At 38.9% G+C, this 26,281-nt stretch overlaps 2 protein-coding genes across 3 annotated transcripts in view; one reads left to right on the top strand and one right to left on the bottom strand.

Annotated features, from left to right (window-relative positions):
- fastkd1 (FAST kinase domains 1) overlaps positions 1–3,035 on the bottom strand; it is a 71,233-nt gene extending 68,198 nt beyond the window's left edge. Inside the window, exon 1 of one of the 2 annotated variants that reach the window (XM_059966633.1) lies at positions 2,914–3,035. The gene's annotated coding sequence lies outside the window, so the exon portion shown is untranslated. The remainder of the gene's footprint in view (positions 1–2,913) is intronic. The other variant, XM_059966634.1, reaches the window with a different exon arrangement.
- A 131-nt stretch (positions 3,036–3,166) lies between these two features.
- Positions 3,167–26,281, top strand: part of ppig (peptidylprolyl isomerase G (cyclophilin G)) — a 53,233-nt gene continuing 30,118 nt past the window's right edge. Inside the window, exons 1-3 of the mRNA XM_059966624.1 lie at positions 3,167–3,347; positions 20,672–20,753; positions 21,448–21,522. Coding sequence (XP_059822607.1) covers positions 20,693–20,753; positions 21,448–21,522 — 136 coding nt within the window. The 5' untranslated portion in view covers positions 3,167–3,347; positions 20,672–20,692. The remainder of the gene's footprint in view (positions 3,348–20,671; positions 20,754–21,447; positions 21,523–26,281) is intronic.

Here is a 26,281-nt window from a genome sequence, read left to right as displayed (position 1 = left end):
TTCTTAGACACTGATATGACTGAAGCCCGCTTGAAGCAGGTACCTCAGACTGCCAAAGCGAGATTAAAGATCTCAGTGAACACTCCATCCAGTTGATCAGCAAAAGTCTTTAGCACTTGGCCAGCTACCCCATCTGGGCCGAATGCTTTTTGTGGGGTCACCCTTTAAGGCTGCTCATATGTCAGCCTCAGAGACTGAAATCACAGGATCAGCGAGGGCTGATCCTATTCATATTTTGATGGTCAAAGCGAGCATAGAAGGCACTGAACTTATCTGGTAGTGAAGCCCTGTTGTCAACCTCTGTCACTTGATTTAACTTTATAGGAAGTGACTCTTGAGCATCCATCATTAATTCAAGTTTAGTCCCGAATTCCACTACGCCCTTGATATGGCTGTTCAGACACCACCCCTGGACCTCTTGCAACTTTTTTTTACACTACACGCTGCATCCGCAAAGGAAACAGCATTATGAAGGACCTCATGCACCCCTCCTGCCATCTGGGAGAAGGCTCCAAAGCACTCAGGCTCTCATGACCAGACTATATAATAGTTTATTTCCCCAAGCTATCAGACTCTTCAATACCCAGAGGCTGGACTGACAACTTGCCCTATTGTCCTGTTTATTATTTAGTGTAATGTCTGCACTGTTTTTTGTGCCTTTTATGCAGTCCTGTGTAGGTCTGTAGTCTAGTGTAGTTTTATCTGTTTTTTTTAATATAGTTCAGTCTAGTTTTTGTACTGTGTCATGTAACACCATGGTCCTGAAAAACATTGTCTCATTTTTACTATGTACTGTACCAGCAGTTATGGTCAAAATGACAATAAAATTGACTTGACTTGAATGCCTCTGATCTGGCCCTCAACAGATTGCTGATCTCATGGTTGATCTAGGGTTTCTGGTTGAGGAAGACTCCGAATGACTTTGTGGGGAACTGTTTAAATAAAGTCCAAGACAACCATGGTCTATCCATTCAGATCCACAGATGAGAACTTGTACACAGCCTAGGCCACTGACTCAAAGCAATTCCATAGCCACTCCTAATGTTGTCCTAATCCTTGGAGCTTTGTTTTTTAGCTTCTGCCTGTATGCAAGTACAACAAGACAGCCAAGTGATCAGATTTCCTAAAATGCAGTCTGGGCATAGAACAGTAGGCATTCCTTATCCTAGTATTACAGTGGTTAAGTGCGTTGGGACCACTGGTGCTACAGATTTATATGCTGATTGTATTGGGCAGGGTTTTCTTCAAAAAAGCCTGGTTGAAATCCCCAATACTGATTTGAAACGTGTTGGGATGGACTGTTTCTTGTTTGGAAATAGCATCATGCAGTATCTCAAATCCTTGATTATAGTCAGCCGCTGGTGGTATGTAAATTGTGGTCAGGATTATGGAGGAGAACTCCCTATATAAATAGAGTGGACAATACTTGACCAGGTTTTCAAGGTAGGGGAACACAAGCTTAACAAAATCATCACATTGAAGCACCATCAAGAGTTCATCATGAAACACACCTTTTGCCTTTTCCCTTTTCTGAATCAGTAGTTTGGTCCATTCTGTAAATCAAGAAGCATTCCAGTCTGATCGCTATCTCTGGTGTGCTGGAAGTAAGCTATGTCTTATTCAAACATGGAACTCAACAATCTCTCATTTCCTTCCAATACAACAATTTTGTCCTCCAGCGACTGCACATTTGCTAACAAGATGCTAGGTTGAGCATCTCATCTCTCTGTCTCAGCCTGGCTTGAAGTCCCACCTCCTGTCTCGCTTCGGGCCATAGCAATAAAGTTTAATCTGTTTAAATGTATTATACCTGCTTGCTCGAGTTAAGTCTGCCTAGACCTTCATAAGATCTTGAAAGCTGTAGATAATTAAATTGATTTAAAAGTACATTGCTTAAAGAGAAATTACTTGCTGCAGATTGTAGTGAGGTTAATTCAAAATAGGTATATTTTGAAGTATTGTACATAACCAGCAGAAAATCGCTGTGGCTTACTGGCACCTATAAATCCCCAGACTGTGCTCTTAAATTAAATTGAGGGGTCAGGTCAAAAGGGCAGATTTAAATCAGTAAGGAGTAATTTGACATCGATAACAGATGATGCAAAATGACCAAAAGCATGAAAATGTGAATTCCCATGAAAAAATTAACCTTACAATGCATTTCTGTATGAATTCATATAGATTTTGTGTTACATTCATAAAATTCAGGATGACTTCTCTCTTAGAATGTACATCTAAAAAAGTAAATCTGTAGTTGAATGTATCCCCCATTAGAAATACACAATGTTTTTCAATGGCGAGGTCAACTCGGCTTGGTTTCTTTAATCACAATCGGAGAGTAAACTTTAAAATTCCAATGTCCCCTCGGACGCGGATGGCCTGTGAAAATCTGAGTTTGTTGATGGGAGCTCGGCTCAAAGCAGCCCTCCCATGGCGTGGAGTGCGGAGGCCGAGCAGAAATGATGGCAGTGAATCCCGGCCGCACCGAGAATTGACGGGCGGTGCGGTAGCAGCACGTTCGCGGCCCTTCTTTCGGTGCTCTTTGGGTTTCGGGCTCCAACTGCGCGCTGCCTGCGACGGATCGAGCGGTGCCCATCCCCTCCTCCTCGTGGGCCTCAACCGCTACGAAGAAATGGCGGTAGCAGGCGGAAGCCGGGCCAATGCCGTGACCCTCGCCAGCGAGGCCAGCCATGGCACTCGGGTTCTGAGCCCGAGTCGCCAGCGAGGCCCGCAGCGCCATCTTGAGAGCTCGAGAAGGAGCGCGTCAACGAGCGAACGAGGCCTTCCAGCCCGACGTAACACCCCACCTTCCCCTGGCATGCCCTGGTTCTAACTTTCAATATTCAACCATTACACTTCGCATAACCTCCTCCACCTCCCGTTACTTTAATAAAAAAGCTAAGCATCATTCACCTGAAAGTTGCAGAGATAATTAGTTAGGCCACAATCCGGGGTCTCGAGTAGTCACCATAACCCCATACAACGCTTGCGCATCAGGCAAGAGACAACAACACGCCGCTTCCGCGCAACCGAACATGACATCAATGAGGCAGAGACGTACATTGATAGACGTCAAGAATGACCAATTGTAGAGCCGCTTATGTGTGTGAAGGGGCGGGGTAATCTGTTTCTGCGAATCAGAGCTGCAGGCGCGGGACTGAATGAATCAGGTGTGGTTGTAGCAGTCCGATACTGCTGAATGAGGACAACGTTGAAACAAATCGAGGCCGAAGCGAGACCCAAACAGCTGAAAGAACCGAATTGGAGCTTAGGATTGTGGCCCAGAGGGTCCCTTGTAGCGTTCTCTGGTTTACCGAGACGTGGGGTGGACGTTAATTGGGCGAAATGTGAGTGTTTTGCTTCTTTCAAGACACCTGAGATGTCGGATCTTGACTGGTGTTTTCTTGCTGTCTGCATTTGCTCAATATCTTTCACAATTCAAGGGGAAATATCTATTATTTATGGGGTGGAGGTGGAATAAACAATTTAGAGATTGTTGGCCCATGAACATGTTTAATTTCGTTTCGTTTTCAAACTTCGAGTGATGAACGGCTGGAACTGATCTACAGTCTCTGCAAGATATTTCAGTCCCATACAACTCGGACTTCGGCTTGGATGCATACTGGCTCAAAAAGATAATGCCGGCGAGTTGATTGCAGTATAGTCAACGTTGGCATTTTTTTTAAATCGGTGCTGTTGGGGTAGTAAACATTGCTACCATCATTGGTGATATCCATCCAGATCAGATCGCATACGTTAAATACATGACACTTCCTTTTGTTGTTACATTTGATATTCAAATAAGAAAGTTGCTCACATTTAGGCTTGATGTAGAAGATTGAAATGTTCCATTTATAAGTATAAAGGCTGTGTTTTATTTCAAGTCCTTAGAATTAAATGAAGATGCCCCCCCCCCCCCCCGAAAAAGTTCTGTATGAGAGTTTTACTTGTGGAAGATCTAAAATTGTGAGGGATCCTCAAGCGTTTCAACAACAAAAACTTATGTTTTAATGCAAGCAAGCTACAAAGGGTGATATTAAGACATCAAATGAAGAAATGGTTAGAGAATTCAGAGCAATGAGGGCGACAACACAGAGTTAGAAGAGAATTCAGAATTTAAAAGTTCAAGGTTCAAAGTAAATTAATTATCAAAGTGCATATATTTGAGATTCATTTTCTTGCAGACATTTACAGGAGTAAAGAAATACAATAGAACTTATGGAAAACTATACATACACAAAGGCTGACATATTACAATGTGCAAAAGAAGACACACTGCAAATAAATATGAAAACACAAGTTGTAAGTGTTTGAAAGTGAATCCGTAGGCTGTACAGTTCAGAGTTGAAGTGAGGTTATTCTTGTTGGTTTAGGAGCCTGACGCTGGTAAGGTAATAATTGATTCTGAACCTGGTGTTGTGTACCCAAGGCTTCTGTATCTTCTACCTGATGGTAGTACAGAGAAGGTAGTGTTGCCTGGATGGTGGAGGTGTTTTATGATAGATGCTGCTTTCTTGTGGTGGCTGTCCATGTAAATGTACCCTGGTGAGCAGGGCTTTGCCTGTGATGGACTGAGTTGTATCCACCACTTTCTATGACCTTTTCCATTCCTGGGCATTGGTGTCTCCATACCAGGCCATGATGCAACCAGTAAGGATACTGTCCACTGCGCATCAATAGAAGTTTGTCTAAGTTTTGGTGAGATACTGAGTCTGTGCAAACTCCTAAGAAAGTAGAGGTGCTGTTGTGTCTTGATGATACTGGTGTGCTTGTCCTAGATTAGGTCTTATGAGATGCTAACACAAGAAATTTAAAGCTACGGACCCTGTCCTCCTCCATTCCCATAATGAGGACTAGCTCATGGCTTCTTCTGCCTGTAGTTGATGATCAGCTCTTTGGTTTTGCTGACATTGAAAGAGAGGAAGTTGTGGCTCTACTCAACCAGATTTTCAATCTCTTATATGCTCTTTGGTCACCACCTTTGATTCGATGAATGGTAGTGTCATCAGCAAACTGAAGTATGGCGTTGGAGCCGTATTTAGCCACACATGTGAGTGATGGAGCAATTCAGGGATGTGCATGAGACCAGAATTGGAGAAGCATTGTGAGTCTTAGTGCTGGAATAAAAGATAGCTATAAATTGAGACGATTTGTAAACAATGAGATAAATTTACTACAGTGAGCTTGAAGCTGATGTGGGTCATGGATAGGACCTGAGGTAGGCTTTGGAAGGGGCAATGAAGAGGGTAGGATTAGGAGATCCTGATAATTTGGTTGGAAGCTCACTTCTGCTTAAAATATTATATAATGTTATGATGTGGAAGTATCTGGTCTAGTCTCAGCTGTTTGCCAGGAAAGATGAGTTATCTTACACCACACTGAATATACAAGTACAAAAGTAAACTGCTGAAAATGCTCGGGGGGGGGGGGCATTTAAGAATTGACGATGTTTCGAGTCAAGATGGCATTTGGGGTTGATATGAAATGTCAACAGATGTTACTCAACCTGAGTTCCTCCAGCAAATTTTTTTTGTTCCAGTTTCCAGCATCTTCACTTTCTTGTGGCTCCTTTATGTGAAAGTGATGCCATCTTCATTTCTCAGGAATCTTTTTTAAATTGTTGATTATGCCTCATTATCCTTAACATTACAAGTTGTCAAAATAATCTTTCTCCATGCTCTCAGCTCTCCACATTTATCTTCAACCATTGGTCTCATCTCTTTAAGTTGTGAGGAACACATCACAACATGTATTCTCTTTATGAGGGCTGAGGTATTTTTCCAGTAAATCCACTGTGCTCATCCTCTGAGGACAGTAGATCTGTTTTAAGCTGCAGTATCCAATCTGCTTACGGTTCTCCAGGAATGGCCTAAAAAAGGACTAAATAGTTGTATCATAACTTTTACCCTTGTTTCCTGTATATTTGGTCCAGAATTCCATCCACCATTTTGATTTTTTTCCCTTGCTCCTGCCAATGATCTGTGTATATAAATCATTAGGTCCTTTTTGAATGTCCACTGTTATGGCTTTTTGGCATTTAAAAAAAAAACTTTTTTGTGTCATAGAGGTTTACTTTGTAATTGGCTATTTTGAAATTCATTTGTCACATCTTTTACGTTTTCACTTACTTATTGAGATACCTTGTAGATTAGCCCCTTCTGGCCCTTTGAACCTTGCTGCTGCCGCTAGCAACCCCCAATTTAATCCTAACCTAATCACAGAATAGTTTGCAATGACCAATTAACCTACCAACTGGTACGTCTTGGAGTGTGGGAGGAAACCAGAGCATCTGGAGGAAACCCACACGGTCACGAGGAAAATGTACAAACTCTTTACAGGTAGTGGCAAGAATTGAACCGGCATCGCCCATACTTTTTAAGAAAGGAGGGAGGGAGAAAACAGAGAACTATCGTTCTGTCAGCCTAACATCAGTAGTGGGGAAGATGCTAGAGTCCATTATTAAAGATGAAATAGTGGCATATCTAGATAGTAGTGATAGGATTGGGCCAAGCCAGCATGGATTTACCAAGGGCAAATCATGCTTGACTAATCTATTGGAATTTTACGAGGATGTAACCAGGAAGTTAGACAAGGGAGATCCAGTGGATGTAGTGTACCTTGATTTTCAGAAGGCATTTGATAAGGTCCCACATAGGAGATTGGTGGGTAAAATCAGAGCACATGGCATTGGGGGGAAGATATTGACATGGATAGAAAACTGGTTGGCAGGTAGGAAGCAAAGGGTAACGGTGAAGGGTGTTTCTAGGAATGGCAAGTGGTGACTAGTGGGGTGCCACAGGGCTCGGTATTGGGACCACAGCTGTTTACGATTTACATCAGTGATTTAGATGAAGGCATTGAGAATAGCATCAGCAAGTTTGCTGATGATACTAAACTAGGTGGCAGTGTGACATGTGATGAGGATGTTAGGAGAGTTCAGGGTGACTTAGATAGGCTGGGTGAGTGGGCAGATACTTGGCAGATGACGTTTAATGTGAATAAGTGTGAGGTTATCCACTTTGGGAGTAAGAACAGGAAGGCAGATTATTATCTGAACGGTGTAGAGTTAGGTAAGGGAGAAATACAAAGAGATCTAGGAGTCCTTGTTCATCAGTCACTGAAGGTGAATGAGCAAGTGCAGCAGGCAGTGAAGAAGGCTAACGGAATGTTGGCCTTTATTACAAAGGGAATTGAGTACAAGAGCAAGGAAATCCTCTTGCATTTGTAGAGGGCCCTGGTGAGACCACACCTGGAGTATTGTGTACAGTTTTGGTCTCCAGGGTTAAGGAAGGACATTCTGGCTATAGAGGAAGTGCAGCGTAGATTCACGAGGTTAATTCCTGGGATGTCTGGACTGTCTTACGCAGAGAGGTTAGAGAGACTGGGCTTGTACACGCTGGAATTAAGGAGATTGAGAGGGGATCTGATTGCAACATAGAAGATTATTAAGGTATTGGACAAGATAGAGGCAGGAAATATGTTCCAGATGCTGGGAGAGTCCAGTACCAGAGGGCATGGTTTAAGAATAAGGGGTAGATCATTTAGGACAGAGTTAAGGAAAAACTTCTCCCAGAGAGTTGTGGGGGTCTGGAATGCACTGCCTCAGAAGGCAGTGGAGGCCAATTCTCTGGATGCTTTCAAGAAGGAGCTAGATAGGTATCTTATGGATAGGGGAATCAAGGGATATGGGGACAAGGCAGGAACCGGGTATTGATAGTAGGTGATCAGCCATGATCTCAGAATGGCAGTGCAGACTCGAAGGGCCGAATGGACTTCTGCACTTATTGTCTATTGTAAAGCATTGTGCTGACCATTACATTACCACGCTGATCTAGTAATTAAGTACTGTGTGTTTAAAATTTTGTTTCCATCTACACTGTTTACAGTCTTTGTCCTCGGAAAACCTGGATATATGGCTTTCTCTCACATCAAAATAAATAGGGTGGTTAATAAATAGGGAATGTTGGAAGACACAACAAAGATTTTTGCTGCACATCTGTATCACAAAGGTGTACAAGTTGGTAGGTTAATTGGCACTTCAGATGTATGGCAAATGGTAGAATGTGGGAAGGTTGGAGGGGAATTGATGGGAAAGTGGGGAGAGTAAACCAGATTAGAGAGGTTTAGTGTTAGTGGGTGCTTGATGGTCAGTGTGGCAATGGCAGGTCAAGGGCCTACTTCCATGCTAAATTATTCAGTCATGCTACAATTCCCTGTCTCTTTTTTTTACTTGCATTTTTCAGATGATTTTCTATCCTGATTAATAATTTTCCTACAATCTCACAAGTAATTTAAAATTTAGCTATTGGATTCTTAAAATCAAAATGTTTTAGCAAAAGTCTATCCTTCTGACCTTTTCAATGACCTCTTGCATTTTATCCCCAGTCCTTGTTGTAATTTACCAAATACTGGGAGAGAGTGAACTAATGTGTATAAATAAATAGTTTGCATTTGATAATGGAAGAAACATTATGTAAACACTAAGTATTACAGACTGGCCCAGTATAGATCTTTGGAATAAAAACAGAAGGCGCTGGAAAAACTCAGCAGGTCAGAGTGAAGAGAAGCTATTAGCATTTCAGGTCAGGGATTCTTTATTGTTTCTGTGCTATCAGAACTGTTGAGTTTTTTCCAGTGTTTTCTCTATGTAATATTTCTCATTTGCAATCAGCTTATTTTGACCATTAGTTTTGTGCCTTCCCACCACAACCGTCTATTCCAAATCATCCTAGTTCCAGTATTCATTAACTTTGCCATGAATCTATTGTGTGATACAATTTTAAGAGTCTTTTGGTGTAGTATTTTTGCTATATTGGTTATTTCTTCAAAAAATGTGAGGTTAGTTCACCCTGCCTTGGCTTAGATTCTTTACATTATTCCAGATGTTTGGACGTTACATTTATGCTTTCCAGTAGTTTACCAAAACACTGAAAGCCAGCCTATAATTTTCTAAATTTTATCTTTTAAGGTGGCATTTTTGGTACATCATGATTATCTAACATAATTTGTGCTCACATGACTTAAGAACTTCAGGTATAATTTGCTGATAATGTATAGACACTATAGTGATATAAAGTGGCTTTCTCTTTGTATCTTTAATTGCCTAATATCTTATTACATTTTGTAAGTTCTTAATTTCAAAATATTAACCAGCATGTTGGATATCACTGCCTATATGTATACATGCATACTTAATGTTTTGGATGTAATGTTTGCTCTATTTGCCTATGACTCAAATTTTTTAATGTTCATTAAATAGTAAATCTCGAGGATACTAATTTTACATGTCTTCAATTTGGGTGCTTTCTCAATTATCTTTTTTGTATTATTATTGTATGTTTATTTTTGCACTGTATTAATGTTCTTCATTTTGATTTGTGGTTTTTTTTTCTATCTGTAGCGATGTAGAAAATGCATAAAAAAACTAATTTAAAAAATAGTAAATCTCAAAGTAACAGGTGTAAGCTATAAGTAGAAATTCATGACACTTGGGGGAAGGGCAGTTAGCAGACATTGGGTGTTTTTCAAAGAAATCTGTCATTGATTCAAATTTTGATTGATGCTTCTGATCATCATGGATTCCCCACCAACCGTAATCCCTGCTTGATTAAAATGCTCTATGATAAGAGTAATTAACACAAGAAACTGATACATCCCGAACATTAGCAATTTCTGTTGGAAAATTATTTAACATTGCATGTACAATGAGCTGAGACTGAAAATTCATGCTGGTTCTTAGATGTTACCTTCCAAAGTTCTGATTTCCTCTGGTGGGTATCGAATCTCTAGACCATTGTCCAGAATTTTACTGAATGATAATCAGCAGGACTGACATGCACATTACAGAATCTGCTGCTGGAAAGTTCTATCCTCTCTAATGGAATGTTAGGAAAAATAAATGCTCTTGACCAATAAATATGTGCCTCACAATATCCAAGATGGGTTCTTTCTTGACTGTTGTTGGAGATTGTCATCTCCTTTAATTACATACTTCAGCATAACTTCTTGAGTACAGCAAATCTATTAATGGACATCAAAGAGGTGATGATTTGGTAAAGCTGGGTGTTGACAGTGGGTGTTCTACATTACCGTGCAAAGTCTTATGCACATATATATAGCTAGGGTGCCTAAGACATTTGCACAGTACTGTATTTGTAAATATGGAGTGGTGAGAGAGTTTGTAAATCTAGTGAAAGCATAAGATGTTGGGAGTGATGAGGGTGCAGCATTGCATGAGGGGTGCAGGGCAGGTGGCAGAGAAGGAGTGACTGGGGCAGGGGTGGTGTGGGTGCAGACACTCCCAGCGCTGAGAAGCACGGCAAGGTCCAAATAATTGGTTTATTGATCATTACAGAATGTCTCTCTGGTGCTTCTCACTCCTTTCCCCAACCATGATTCCCTTCCCCCACCCCCTTCCCACTTTTGCTTTTCTCATATGGTGAAATGATCCTGAGGGGTTGTGATCAGTATCATTAAAATAGTTTTCAAGGACTAATTATTTCAGTTAAATGGAGACAACTAAGGTGAGAGCTTGAAGATATGCAGTGGTTGAACTAGTTTGTTTGAATATTGAGAGGTCAATGAATTATGGGACAAGTTGCTGGCACATCCCACAGGAGACGGAAACTTGCACATTTTTTTTTATCATGACTAGTTCTGATTACCTTAAGATTTGTTTGTGGTTTCATTGGTCTTGGTAGGTAGCATCTGTCTCTATTACAGTGTTTAAGGCACATCTGCAAAAAATGTAATTTGTAATCTTTTGTGGTTCATTGTTTTTTGTATTTAACTATTCAAGTACTTTTATTAAGTAATCATTAATTCAGTTGATGTGATTCACTGCAATTTAACATACATTGCAAGTGTGGAAATAATTGTATGTTGATAACACCCAGTGATATTCACCATCAATGTTCCATTGTATCTGACAGTGAGGTAATTTGTAACATTATAAAAATCAAAGCTATTGCCTTCAGTTCCCATCACAATTTTATTCGCTTAGTACCAGAACTACCATTCTCCTTGCCAGTTGTCTAAGCTAAGCAGATTGTTCATAACTGTCATGTTTCATTTGATCCTGAATTACATTTTCAGTGTTAAGACCCCAAATTCTTCCCCAAGACTCCTACATTTTTTACTGTCCTTCCTTTTTAAGATCTTTCCTCGTATGTAACATTTTGGCCCATCCTTTGATTATTTTCCTTAATATGTCTTCTGGGTATTAAAGCCAAATTTTTTTGGTTGGTGGTACTCCTATAAAATGTCGGGTTTTTTTACCCTTAGATGAATAATTTCTAAGGTGAAATCCATAAGATATTCTGAAGTATTTGTCAAGGAACTGATTTTATTTGAATAGATAAAACCAAGTTGAATATCTAAAATATATTAAGAACACAAGAAACTAGGAGTAGAAATCAGACACTGACCTCACTGCCATTTAATATGATAATAGCTGATAAATGTGTAATGACCTGATTAAGTTTTCTACTGCTGTGTTGTCAGGTATTTTTTATTTTAGCAGTTTTCTACAAAAGCAGTGTGTCATTTTAGTAAGAGTGTTTTGGGTTCAGCTAAAGATAAGGAACCATGTTGTCCAACTTGGGAATTGTTGTGTCAGCCAACCGGGATTGTCTTGGTATGTATTATGACTTTATGCCCGGTGGAATGAGATAAAAGATTTGAGAGAGCTGGGCAGGATCAGATTTCTGAAGGGCCGTGCTCCGTTTTGGCATATTTTTGGGTGGGGAGTGCAGAGCGGGACACGGGAGATGCTGCAAAATGCTGCTCAAGAGAGAGACCATGTTGTAAGAAGTGCTCTGTGCGGGTGAATGATTTCAAGTAGGAATGGTCAATACTTCTGAGTTAGCCAGTTTGTTCGAGATGGTATCTGACGCAAAATGTGGGCTCAGGGTGTAAGTAAAGCAATACCCCTGCCTACTTCAGAAATGTACACATTGGACTAATTTAACTGTAATGGGCACTTTTAGAAACATGGAAAACCAACAGAACCAACAGGTCCTTCAGCTCACAAAGCTGTGCTAAACATGTCCTTAACTGAGAAAATACTTAGAATTGCCCATAGCCCTCTATTTTTCTGAGCTCCATATACCAGTCCAGGAGTCTCTTAAAAGGCCCTATCGCATCCACCTCCACCATCGTTGCCGGCAGCCCATTCCACGCACTCACCACTCTCTGCGTAAAAAAAAAACTTACCCCTGACCTTTCCTCTGTGCCTACTTCCAACCACCTTAAAACTGTGCCCTCTCGTGCTAGCCACTTCAGCCCTGGGAAAAAACCTCTGACTATCCACACGATCGATGCCTATCATGCTCCCCAATCCAGGCAACATCCTTGTAAATCTGCCTTATGAAAACAGGTTGAGTGAACTCGGCCTTTTCTCCTTGGAGTGAGGGAAGATGAGAGGTGACCTGATGGAGGTGTACAAGATGGTGAGAGGCATTGACCATGTAGATAGTCAGAGGCTTTTTCCCAGGGCTGAAGTGGCTAGCACGAGAGGGCACAGTTTTATGGTGCTTGGAAGTAGGTACAGAGGAGATATCAGGGGTAAGTTTTTTACGCAGAGAATGGTGAGTGCATGGAATGGGCTATGGGTAATCCGAGGTAATTTCTAATGTAAGGACATGTTTGGCACAGCTTTGTGGGCTGAAGGGCCTATATTGTGCTGTAGGTTTTCTGTGTTTCTATCTCCACGCAAATATTCCCTGAACATTTGCCACATTTCTTCCATATATTTCCCTGAGAACATCTGTTCCCAATTTAAGCTTCCATAATTTTATTTTTCTTTTCTTTCTCTGTTAACTTTGTTAAATTTGAAATACTGGTAAATATGTTTCCTTGGTAATTTTATGTTGGTGTACAATCTGTTATCTGGTGATTGGTAGCTTTGCATGGGCCAGTATTTACACAGCAGTGACTACAATTGGTGTTCCTCCCTGCAACATCCCAACTTTACTGTTTGGTTGAACCCAAATTGTACTGACCCTAGATGTACAGTGTATTGCTTATGAAAGGAGGCCTTCTCACTGCTGATTAGCAGAGTTAGCTAATGAGCCAAGTTTATATATGAACCTGATGAGATGGGTACATGAGTGAGCTGGCCTTGCTCTCTGACAGAAGGAAAGTACAGTTACATAAGTTTTAAATGGCTAGTTCCTCATTTTGTATGTATATCCAATTGATTGTTACTTCCCTCACTCATGAAAACATCCTGGCATTTACCTGTTAAGCTCCCTTAAGATCTTGTATGTTTGAATAAAGTAACTCCTCCTTCTTATCTGTCTAATCTATCTTGATTTGGACTCTCCTCTGATCCCTGAAATTAGCCTAGTGAAACTGTGCACAGCATTCTGGATATGGTCTTATGAAGATACAGTACAACTAGAAGAATAACATGGGCTGCCTTAATGACTATCGCCTGGTAGCACTCACATCGACAGTGATAAAATGCTTTGAGGGGTTGGTCATGACTAGACTGCTCCTGCCTCAGCAAGGACCTGGACCCATTGCAATTTGCCTATTGCCACAATAGGTCAACAGCAGACGCAATCTCAGTGGCTCTCCACACAGATTTAATACCATTACTCCCACAATCCTGATTGAGAAGTTCCAGAATCTGGCCCTCTGTACCTCCCTCTGTAATTGGATCCTTGACTCCCTAACCAGAAGACCACAGTCTGTGAGGATTGGTGATAACAGCTCCTCCTTGCTGACGATCAATACTTGCGTACCTCAGGGTTGTGTGCTTAGTCCACTGCTTTACTCTCTATATACACATGATGTGTGGCTAGGCATAGCTCAAATATCATCTGTAAATTTGCTGACGATACAACCATTGTTGGTAGAATATCAGGTGGTGACGAGAGAGCGTACAGGAGGGAGATATGCCAACTAGTGGAGTGGTGCCACAGCAACAACCTGGTACTCAATGTCAGTAAGACGAAAGAGCTGATTGTGGACTTCAGGAAGGGTAAGACGAAGGAACACATATCAATCCTCATAGAGGGATCAGAAGTGGGGAGAGTGAGCAGCTTCAAGTTCCTGGGTGTTGTAACATAAAAAAGTATATATTAGAGAAGAAAAAATAATATCACTACTCAATTAATATTTCTCAAATTTTTACCTTTCTCCCCCTGTATCGTATAATTAAGAATATATTTAAATATTCTTCTATCCTTAAACATCCATCAACTCTATTCACTGTCCCTGTCTTCATCTTTAATCAGTTTCACTTTTAAATCTTTTGCTGTGGTTAGTGAATATTTGGGAGTTCTTGTGCAAATTCTTCCGCATCCCAATAATCAGTAATAGATCTTCTTTTTCCGTCATCCAAAAAAATGATCAGGGTTGCCGGGTGGCGCAATATAAATTTATAACCCTTTTCCCATAAAACTTTTTTTGCTGGGTTAAATTCCTCCTTTTTCTTCAAAAGGTCATAACTTTTATCAGGATAGAAAAGAACTATTTTCCCTTCTATCATCAATGGCCCGTTTCTTTTTCTGGCAAGTTGGGCAGCCGCCTTCAGGATCTTCTCTTTATCTTGATATCTTAAGCATTTTATCAAGATTGATCATGAGTTTTGATCAACTTGATCTTAAGGCTCTGTGAGCCCTTTCAATTTCAATTAACTGGTTTCCTTCTTCCATTTCCAAAATTTCCAGAATCCATTTTTGAAAAAAATTTATTGGATCCTCTCCCTCTATACCTTCTTTAAGTCCAACAATCTTAATATTATTTCGTCTGCTAAAATTTTCAAGTACATCCACTTTTTCCAACAACCGTTTTCTTTCTGATGTCCAGGCAGAAATATTATCTTCCATTTTATTCACTCTATCAGTGGTGTCTCCTGTTGTTTCTTCCAAGTTTTTAATTTTCTTGTCCATTTTGTCCTGTCTTTTCATCATTTTATCAAACATAATCTTCATATTTTAATATCTTTTTATTACTTTTAATGCTTTTAATTCATGCATTATTTGCACCAAAGATTTTTTTATGTCTCCAATATCACCTCCAACCTCTTCCTGTTGCTCTTCTTTGTTTCTTCATCTTCGTTTGATTTATTCAGAAAATCTGATTCCACCTCATATTCACTTTCACTTTATTATTACCTTTTCTTCTCTTATATATACTTTTTTATGTTACGGGGGAGCTGGGGGAAATTCGGATCGATTGCTACGGGATTCACGTGTGTAATCATGGCAATTGCCATGACCCGTACAACGGGGGTAATGTTGTGTTTTAATCACAACATTAGTAGGGGGGTATTTTGTTATTTTTTGCTTTATAATCTATTGTTCTTTAATCTTTTTTTCTTTGCCTGGACAATCGGGGGTGGGGGGGGAGACACATAGCAACACAGAATTTTAAAAAGATTCCCCAAGGTACTACGAAAGTTGAAAAGTTAGGTATTGCTATGGACTGGAGTAACCCTGTTAAAAATAATGACTAATTTACTGAATTTTTAAAGTTGTAATGTTAATGCGCTTACTGGACCGGTGAAAAGGAAAAGAATTTTAACATACATTAAGAAAATGAAAATAGATATAGCTTTTAGCTGTATTCCACTTGAAAAAATTACTTATAATTTAAGAGATAAATATGAAATATTTCTGAAAATTTGGTGCCCTTATTTACAAAAGATAGGATTAAATATATAGGTGCTCTGAAGATAAAATTATTGGTTACTTGGGGAAAGAAATAAATATATATACTAAAGCTATTATGAACTCCATGGAGCATGTGAGGATCTTCCGATATCCAGGCATTCTTTCTTCTTTTTTTTTCTTTTTTTTTCTCTTTCTATAGGGATATGTCAGGGGGGAGGGGGGAAGGGTCGATAATTTTTTTTCCTTCTGTAACCATTTAAAAATTCAATAAAAAAAATTATTAAAAAAAAGTTCCTGGGTGTCAAGATCTCTGAGGGCCTAACCTAGTCCCAACATATTGCTGTAGTTATAAAGAAGGCAAGACGGCGGCTATACTTCATTCGGAGTTTGAAGCGATTTGGCATGTCAACAAATACACTCAAACTTCTATATTTGTGCTGTGGAGAGCATTCTGACAGGCTGCACCACTGTCTGGTATGGAGGGGCTACTGCATAGGACAGAAAGAAGCTGTAGAAGGTTGTAAATTTAGTCGGCTCCATCTTGGGTACTGGCCTACAAAGTACCCAGGACAACTTCAGAGAGTGGTGTCTCAGAAAGGCAGCGGTTATTATTAAGGACCTCCATCACTCGGTATGCCCTTTTCTCACTGTTACCATCAGGTAGGAGATACAGAAGCCCGAAGGCACACACACAGTGATTCAGGAACAGCTTCTTCCCCTCTGCCATCCGATTCCTATATGGACATTGAATCTTTGGACACTACCTCACTATTTTGTAATATACAGTGTTTCTGTTTTTGCCCTTTTTTAAATCTATTCAATATATGTAATAGAATTACTTATTTATTATTATTTTATTTTTTCTCTCTGCTAGGTTATGTATTGCATTGAACTGCTGCTGCTAAGTTAACAAATTTCCCATCACAGGCCAGTGATAAAATAAACTTGATTCTGATTCTGAACTCTTATAACTTATCAGTTCTAAAATACCATCTGCGTTGTAATAGAGGACAACGTGCTGTTTGTCTCCTTAGCTGCTTAATGGACCTGCCTGCTAACTTTTTGTGATTCATGCACTAGAACATGTAGATCGCTCTGGATGTACCCAATCTCTCTGCTATTTTGACTATAGTTCTTCCCATTCCGTCAGTTGTAAAAATGCCATTCCCTTTCTTTGGTTCCTTCATTTTCCCTGCTTCTGTTCCCTGGATGATGCTTTCCTTTCCAGAACATCATTGATGTCCTCCTTCTGCATCAATGGTGGAGGAAGGAAAACTTTGTTGCACTCAACCACATTTCCTCCATTTCCCAGATTTCTGCCCTCACCCCTTATTCTCACCACTTTGGTAGGGATAGTTCCTCTTGCCCCATGAGCTTCTGTATCAGAATGTCATTTTCCACCATCTTCAGCAAGATCCTAACATCTTTCTTTACCTCCCCCACACCACTCTCTGTTTTCTGCAGGGATCACTCTCTCCATGATGACCTCGTCCATTCAGCCCTCCTCACTAGTTTCTCTCTTGGCACTTATCCCTGCAAACAGAAGAAGTGCTACATCTGCCCATACACCACCTCCCTCACCTCCATTCAGGGCCCCAAGCAATCCTTCCAGGTGAGGCAAACTTAACCTGCAGATCCATTTTGTTGTCTACTATATCTGGTGCTCCTGATGCAAACTCCTCTACAAAATTCAGGACCTGGCATAAATTAGGGAATTGTTTGTCGAGCAGTTGCATTCCATCTACAGTAGCCAGGATTTACTAGTGACCAAAAAATTTAATTCCAGTTCCCATTCTGACACATCAGTCCATGGCCTCCTCCATGTTGCCATGATGAGGCTATTCTTAGGTTGGAGGAACAATACCTGATGTTCCATCTGATGACATGAACATATATTTCTCTCACCTCAGATAATCTCTTACTCCTTACCCCTTCTTCCATTCTCCACTTTGCCTCCCCCTCTTACCTCTCCTCCTGACATTTATGACATCCCAGTGGCGGTGCTGCTTCCCTTTCTCCCATGGTTCACTCTTCTCTGCTGTCACATTCCTTCTTCAGCCTTTTTTTGCCTATCGGCTTCTTACTTCATTCTGCCTCCTCCACCAGTCTGGCTTCACCTATCATCTAGCTTGTACTGCTTCCCATCCCCTCATTTTATTCTGGCTTTTTCCCCCTCCCTTTCCAGTCCTTATAAAGGCTTTCAGCTTGAAACGTAGACTGTTTATTTCTCTCTGCAGGTGTTGACCTGCTGAGTTCCTCCAGCATTTTTTATGTGTTACTCTAGATTTCTAGTATTTGCAGAATCTCTGGTGTTTCCTCTGGGCTCATTTTTTTTTGTAGTCTCTCCATTTAGGTAATAGCCATCTCTCATTTCTTATTGAAGTGCCTGACCTCAAGTTCCCCCATATTAAGCTCCATTTGCCACCTTTTCACCCAATCACTAAATATCTCTATATCCCCTTGCAGAATCTCAGCCTACACCTTATATTTTCTTCACTCCTTGATAACTGAGTTGACAATCCAGAGACTCTTCATCAGTTGCAGCCCTCCAGATTGAGAAAGAACCTATTTACTGCATTTTTTTGTTTTCTATTTAACAGCCAGTTTGCAATCCAAGCTAACAAATTCCCTCTGCTACCTCATGTAACCATTAACATTCTTCATGAGTTGGGAACTTTATTTATGCCAGCACCTGCAATTCAGAAATAAATCTTTCAGTATTTTGTGAGGCATTTAAAAATTTATATACACTTTTTCCCCAGTTTTGCTGCAATAAGGAATAAATATTTTATTCAAGAAACCTGTGGATGATTCTCTTGATGACCTTACCTCAGGCTATGTTGTCCATCCTTTAACCTTTCGGTCTCATCGTTTCCCTCTGCATGTGGAATAAATCCCAGCAGTCCTTTGCGAAAATAGATTTTCCACAGAAGTCGGTTTTGCTGTATATGGAGGTTACTTTAATCAAAATTAAAAATTGTACATGAAAATGAGGGGTGTGGAATTCAGATGAGTTGCTTTCTAGTAATGTGTTGGATCCAGTTTAGCTGCATTTAATATTATAAGAAAACTTGAAATTCTGAAATAAAAGCAAAATATTGGTTAGCACGGTGGGTGCTCAATGTAGGTGAATGTTAGATATATACATGCAAGAAGAATATGTGAACTCTATTTCCTTCTAAACCTATTCAGTACAGATAAACCCAATCTAAAACAACAATTCAGCAATTTCTGTTCGAGAACATCTGTAGGCCAGGCAATATCTGTGGATAGTTAAATAGCACTTTAGTTGAAGCCTCTTCACTTTCTGGTTCTACTCTTCATCTTCCTCCTTTCTTTTTCCCTCTCCAACTACCATATCTTCCATCTCTCCACAACCCCACCCCTCATATGGCTCAATGTTCAACAACCTCAATCCCCTTAAGTTCACCAATCACATTATGCCTGTGTCTCACATTTTCCTCTTCATACTGACAATTTTCCCTCCACTCCATCCTGATGCAAGGTTTCGACCCAAAATGTTGACGATTCTTCCCCTCCCCCACCAGATACTAATTGGAGAGCATAGTTTTTTTGCAGAAGGAGAATGGAAAATATTCTGTTCACCTCCTGCACATTACTTATTTTCTAACCAACACAAATATTCCTATCAGCTGATGATGACCAGGCAAATCTTGTATTGCCTTTTCTCTTCATATTGCTTCAGTTTGAACAAAAATATAAAACTCATATTATGTAGTTATGTACAGTTCACTTCATATTTAAATGTTTCATAAACTTAGCATTTTAATGCAAAGTACAAATTTTGTTCTGTTTATTTAAATATTTAGGTAATTAATTCCAGTTATTCAGCTCATATATAATTGAGCTGATAGCAAACAAAGCTTAAACTATAATTGTCATAAATTATAAAATTAAGCCCATATGTATCAACCATAATTTGAAATATGGATAGTATTAATGAGAAATACCATAATTTTGTATGTGGTCTGATGTAACATTTTAAAGTGTAGAATATTGATACTTCTTTAGTTTAAGTTAAGCTGCCAGTTATTAGTAGGTTATGGGAACTAGTGTTATGTTCAGTCCCACTCGAAACTAGGTTAAGTCTTCTATGGTTCATGGGAAAAGTACTTAGAGAAAGAAGAGCTTTTAACTTTATCAGTTTTCGTATAACTAAGGAGGCAGATGTCCAGTGAAAAGTCTTTTTCACCAATGGTTGCTTTTTGTAATAATGTTTTAACTGTAATTTAGCAGAAAATTGAGCTAACATTTAATGCTTAATTATCTAGAAAAATAAGAGAATATCTGTTTCTATGTGGCAGCTTCTGTTCACTTAGAAGAATTTATGAACATATTTTAAAGGGGGCATGAGACATAACTAATTAATTTCTATCTATTCTTGAGTTTCTTTGATTTATTCTTAAACTTTTATAGTCATATTTTTCCATTGAGAAGTACTGTGCGATACTTAGCTAAATCATTGAGCAGGTTGGACTTTTGTACATGCTTGTCCAAACTAATCTTTTAAAAGTTAGTTTAATTTTCAACTTTTTTCATTACTTCTTCATAATTCCTGCTGGTATGTAAAATATGATATCAAAATAAATTAAAAAGCGAAGAGCTGCAAATGTCCCAAATCTGAAACAAAATCTACCAGCAACAAGTTACTTAATGCTTTGGGAGATATGGTAGTTCAGATCTTAGATTTTCAGTATTATTTACCAATAATATTAGGATGCGAAATGCTAGTGTTCTTACTGATTCTGCATTTATCAAAGACATTACTTTATCACAAGAATTTGTATTGGAGTCATTATTAACTTTAGCATGCTCAGTAATTCAGATTACACATAGATTTGTTATTGTTTCATGAACCTTCGGTAACAAAACTGTAATACCCCTGAAGCCAATCAGTTATTTATGCTTCTTTAATTACAGTAGTCAAATAAAAAAAAGATGAAGTGTTCAAAAACAAATGTTAAGTTTATAATGTAAAGATATCCATGGTACCGTACATTTTAATGATGGCATCTCTTTCTCTGCAGTGGCTTCAGCTGGTGTAAAGAATGGGGCTGAAAACACAGCGTCCTCGATGTTTTTTTGACATAACTGTCAATAATCTGTTTGGTAAGAGAAAAGGTTTACAGCAATTATGTTGTTTGGATGAATGAGTAAGATATTTAATGTACTGAATTGATTGGGGATCTTGGTTAAACATTTTGAATTTATGTTGTTGTATTGCAATTACAAGAATTTTACTGACGTCACTGGTTGAGAATCCACTGAGGTTGGAACTTTGTTGGAAGTTTGGGTTGTGTGTTTTAAAAGAATGAGTGTAATTATAGGAATGTGATCATTAAAAAATTTCAAAATTGTAATGTGCAAGGATAGTTATGGTGTGTCTCTTGAGTCTCTAGAGAGAAAAAAATCCCATAAATTGTGGATTCTTTAGCTTTAGACGGAGAGTACTCAACTTGCACTTCCCTCAGAACAGCAGTTGTTGGCACTCAGAAATGGAGTACTGTATATCAGTATCATACCTTCTTGGGTTACCTATAGTAAAATTCTCATGTGGAAGTACCCTCCCACTCTTATTCTCAATAATATGCTTTAACTGTCACTGCAAATAACCTTTACTGTTCCATTGTGGATTTAATGTTTCTGATAAAAGGCCTTTCCTGAATAAAACTGTCACTTTATAATTTGTGTGTATCTAGATTTAGTTTTACGTAAGTAGTAACTCGATGAATGCAGTGTGATACTGAATTAACAATTCCCACAGAATCTTCCATTGTAATTGATGCATATATTATCTTTACAGTGGGCAGAGTTGTCTTTGAATTATTCTCAGATGTGTGTCCAAAGACTTGCGAAAACTTTCGTTGTCTCTGTACAGGTAAGTTTCAGCATAATATAATAATACTTTGGCAAACTAAAGCATTTAGCTATGCGTGGTATTATCTGGTATCTCCTTGGCCTTTTTGTTTTAACAACTTGCTGCCCAAAGTTAACAGCTTCTTTAAAAATGATTTTCTTCCATACTTCTGACACTTAGATCTACTTCATTTTCACCTCTCTTAACCTCTGTGCTATCCTGTGATGAGCTCTGGTAACAATCTCAAAGACCACAAATTTGTACCTCAGTCACACCTGTCTCACTCATCTATTGCTAAAAACATTATCACATACTTTGATAATTATTTCAACACGTGTTAACCATTGTAAACTTGAGGCTCTGTAACAATTTCTTTCTTTTTATATCTTTTTATTAATTTTAAACAAACATAAGAGAAACACAGATACAGAGAGTTTGAGAATACATAATTAATAGGTTAAGGTATAAATACAAATAGATGATAATCCATATATAATAACCTCCCAAACTCATACTGATTACGAAAAAAGGAGTAAATAAGAAAAAAAAACCTCCAAAAAAAACCTAACCAACATGGGCCATTGCATTATGTCAAATATACACAGCAGCGTCAATAACTCTGTACCTCCATCCAAATAATTAAGGATAATAAAAGTAAGGTTTAGGAAAAGTCAGTTTAGCTGATATGAAAATGTTGAATAAATGGTCTCCAAGTTTCTTCAAATTTAATTGAAGGGTCAAAAACAACACTTCTAATTTTTTCTAAACTCAAATAAGAAATAGTTTGAGAAAACCACTGAAATATGGTTGGAGGATTAATTTCTTTCCAATTCAATAGGATAGATCTTCTAGCCATTAATGTAACAAATGCAATAATCCTTCGAGCTGAGGGGGATAAACAACTATTATCCACCATTGGTAAACCGAAAATTGCAGTAATAGGATGCGGTTGCAATTTAATATTCAGAACTTTTGAAATAATACTGAAAATATCTTTCCAATAATTTTGCAAGCAGCGGCAAGACCAAAACATGTGGGTCAATGAAGCAACTTCAGAATGACATCTGTCACAGGTTGGATTAACATAAGAATAAAATCGAGCAAGTTTGTCCTTAGACATATGAGCCCTGTGTACAACCTTAAATTGTATTAAGGCATGTTTAGCACAAATAGAAGAAGAATTGACTAATTGTAAAACTTTCTCCCACTGCTCAGTGGATATAGGGCAATGAAATTCTTTTTCCCATTCCTTCTTAATTTTTCCTGATACTCCTGGCTGTATTTTCAACACTTTCTTGTAAGTTTCTTAATTCACTGTATCTCAGTCATCCAGCACACCTTGCACTTGCAGACTTGCATTGGCTTTCTTTTAATTGATTTTATTTTAAAACTCTTGTTCTCTTTTCCCAATTGTATATCACCTTACATTCCTTGGTCTTTGCTGCATGCAGTTGCTAAATTGTCAACTGCTAAACCTGCTGTTGCGAAGTGTCCAAGTTTCATGATTCACAAAGCTATAGGTTACAGCATGGAAATTTCACCCCTTTTAAGTCTGTGCCAACTTCTTCCAAGGGCAATCCAAATGATTTTACTTCCCTGCTCTCTCCCCACAGCCTGCAATTATTTTACTTTTCTTGGTCTTGTACTCTTTAAATGTTATCTTAAAATTTGACTTCCATTACTCACTTTGGCAATACTTTCCAGATCCTAATGTTCTGTCCTGAAAATTAACAAAAAAAAGTTGTTATAGTTATCATTATAGTTATTTAATTACCTTATTTCTGTGTTCCAATGTTCTTGATCCCACTGCCATTGATCATAGTTTCTCTTTATCTACACTGCCCATATCCTGATATAAAAATGCATCTCCACCTTCTTCCTCTTAATTCCCAAGAGAACAAAATTACCTTTGTTAGAATTTCTTAAAATTAATTCCTCAGCCTCTTGTCAAGGCACCCATTCAAACCCATCACTTTAAGCAAACTTCTAACATTTGGCTTGAAAAACACCTAGTGCAACTCAGTCAATATACGATTCATAATTCTTGTGAAGTTGTTTGGAATGTGAAAGCTATTATTTAAGTAAGTAATACTGTTCTTTCATTATGAATTCTTAAGTCTCCGTTTACATTTGAAACTACTTGTTTAAACTTATCATGCTGAAATCACAGCCTTACACTAGTAGAGGTATGTGTTGTTATATAACTCTGGTCTTTAACCTGAATTGCAGAAATATAATTGTATGAAGAGAGCATTTGTAACTTAAGCTGCAGCTTAGTTGGTAAAACTGTTACTTCTGACTCGGAACTGTAAGTTCAAGTGGAAAGTGGAGCACCAAGTCCAGGCTAATGATTCAGTACAGTATTCAATGATGACCTTCCCTCTGTCAACACATCAGAATTGTACAGTGTTCCATTGTATTAGCTGTTCTTCAGGAAATGAAGTACTTCATGCAGTAGGCCTTGACTGTATTTGGGCATGGGATAATAAGTGGCGACTATCATTTGAGCCATATGAGCCAGTCAATTCTATCCTTGACATTCAGCTGCTTTGCCATTGCTTATTCACCATCATCAACATAGTGGGGGTGGGAGAATCAGCATTAACTACAGATTTCACTGGCTCACCCAAAAAATGCTGTTCAGAAGCTGAATGTTTGATGACAGATATCTGGCCTCGTGACACTCACTGCAGATGAAGAACAACTCAGGAATATGATGAAGAGTTATCTTGCTTGGGTTGGTACACATCTGAAAATTCTAAATAAACTTAATACCACTCATGACAGAGAAATCTGTGTGGTATTCTATTCATCCTGCAACATTATCTGCCACCATTGATGAAGTATGGACTGTCACCAAAATGCATTACAGAAACTCATCGTCCCCTTCAACAACAACTCCCAAATCCATGACCTTGACCAGCTTAATGGACAATGGAAGTACACACATGGAAACATCAGCACCTGCCAGCTCTCCCCCAAGTCAAACGTTGTCCTAACTTGGAAATTGAATTTCACGTTCTTTCACTGTTGCTGGATTTGAATCCTGGAAGTTGTTGCATGTTAGGGATCCAAGATGGTGGCGCAACGCAGCTTGCAGCGGCCACTCCAGAACTGATTATCTGTTATTTGTGAAGTGGGGTGCCGTGCGCAATCATTATCATAAACGTTGTCTCATTTTTTAACTGCATTGCATTTGTAGTTTCTAAATGACAATAATCTGAATCTGAATTAGCATTGTGGGAGCACAATTCCCGGGCTGACTGAAGTGGTTCCAGAGGCCAGAGAAGACCTAGATGTCAACATCTTTGAAGATCTGTCCTACTCCCAATATATTGATACATCTATGAAGAAGGCATGCCAATGGCTTGAGGAGATGTAACATGTCACCAAAGACATGGAGAGCATTTGACTGTTTGCATCAGTGTCTGGTGCACCAATTCATAGAACCATAAGAGGCCTCAGATGGTTGTAGACTCAGCTGGCTCCATCACAAGGCACGAGGCTCCCCATCATTGAGAACATCTTCAAAAGACAGTTCCTCAAGATGTTGGCATGCTCCATTTCTGATCCTCTTCCATCAAAGTCATGTCCTCTTCTCGTCATTACGGTCAGGTGGTACAGGAGCTTGAAGACACACACTCGACATTTAGGAACAGCTTTTTCCCCTCTGCAATCAGATTTTTGAATGGTTCATGAACACTATTTGCTGCTTTGCTCTCATTTTGGATTACTGATTTTTTTATATTTCTTATTGAAACATAGTAATTTTTGTGCATTGCACTGTACTGCTGCTGCAAAACAAATTTTACGATATGTGTCAGTGTTATTAAATATTCTGATTTTCTTTTTTTAAAAACAAAAGTACTGAAGCATCTTCATTATTGTTGGTGTTGTCATTTGGATGAAATGAAAGTACCCAATGCATAACTCTAAGGCAAAGACTTCTCTTTGGAGTATTTATCCAAGTATTTATCTTTCATTTTTCAATAAAAGCTTCCAATTATGTAGCAGCTTTAATAGGTTTAAAACATGTTGATGCTCCAAACAAGAGTGGTATCAGACAAGATGAGACACTGACTAATTTAACAAGAAATAAGATAGAAGGTTGGGGTTTATAGAATGACAGAATGATCGTAGCACAGAGGAGCAAGCCATTTGACCTATTATGGCCATACCAGCTCTCTGTCAGATGCACTGTAGAGTCTTTTAGAGGGGAATTGGAAGAGAGATTAGTGGAGAATTCAGCTTTTTTTATCTATGTTTGGACTGCGGCCCAAGTGAGGTTTTAGGTGTCTGTGGAAAATCTTCAGACGTCTAAGTGACTCTGTTGGAAAGCAAGCAGAGTAACAATAATATGTTGTTGTGAAATAATCAGTTTGTAATAGCATTGTTAACTACATCATCCATGACTTTTGCTGTTGATTGACAAATAACTAATGGGGCAATAATTGACTAGATAAGACTTGTCTTACTTTTTGCAGATTGGGGGCACCTCAATATTTTTCCGCAGTGAGAGCTAGATACCAGTGTTCTTTTTCTTGTAAAGCAGCTTTGATAAAGTCATGGTTAATTCTGGAGCACATTGTCAGCCTTATAAGGGCAATATTGATGGGGCGCAAAGCCTTTGCTATTTGTAGTGAGTCCATCTATTTTTGTTTTGCCAAGTGCCTTGAATTGGTTTGCCTGAAGGCAGACTTTTGAGATGTTAGAGACAGTGAGAGGAATTATAATTGCATCATCCATTCATAGTCACGCTGAAGGTGTTTGTAAAGGCTTC

This window comes from Hypanus sabinus, chromosome 4 (assembly GCF_030144855.1).
Source record: "Hypanus sabinus isolate sHypSab1 chromosome 4, sHypSab1.hap1, whole genome shotgun sequence".
Taxonomy (NCBI): domain Eukaryota; kingdom Metazoa; phylum Chordata; class Chondrichthyes; order Myliobatiformes; family Dasyatidae; genus Hypanus; species Hypanus sabinus.
The sequence above is the reverse complement of the archived record's forward strand: the minus strand, read 5'-3'. Positions and strand labels throughout refer to the sequence as shown.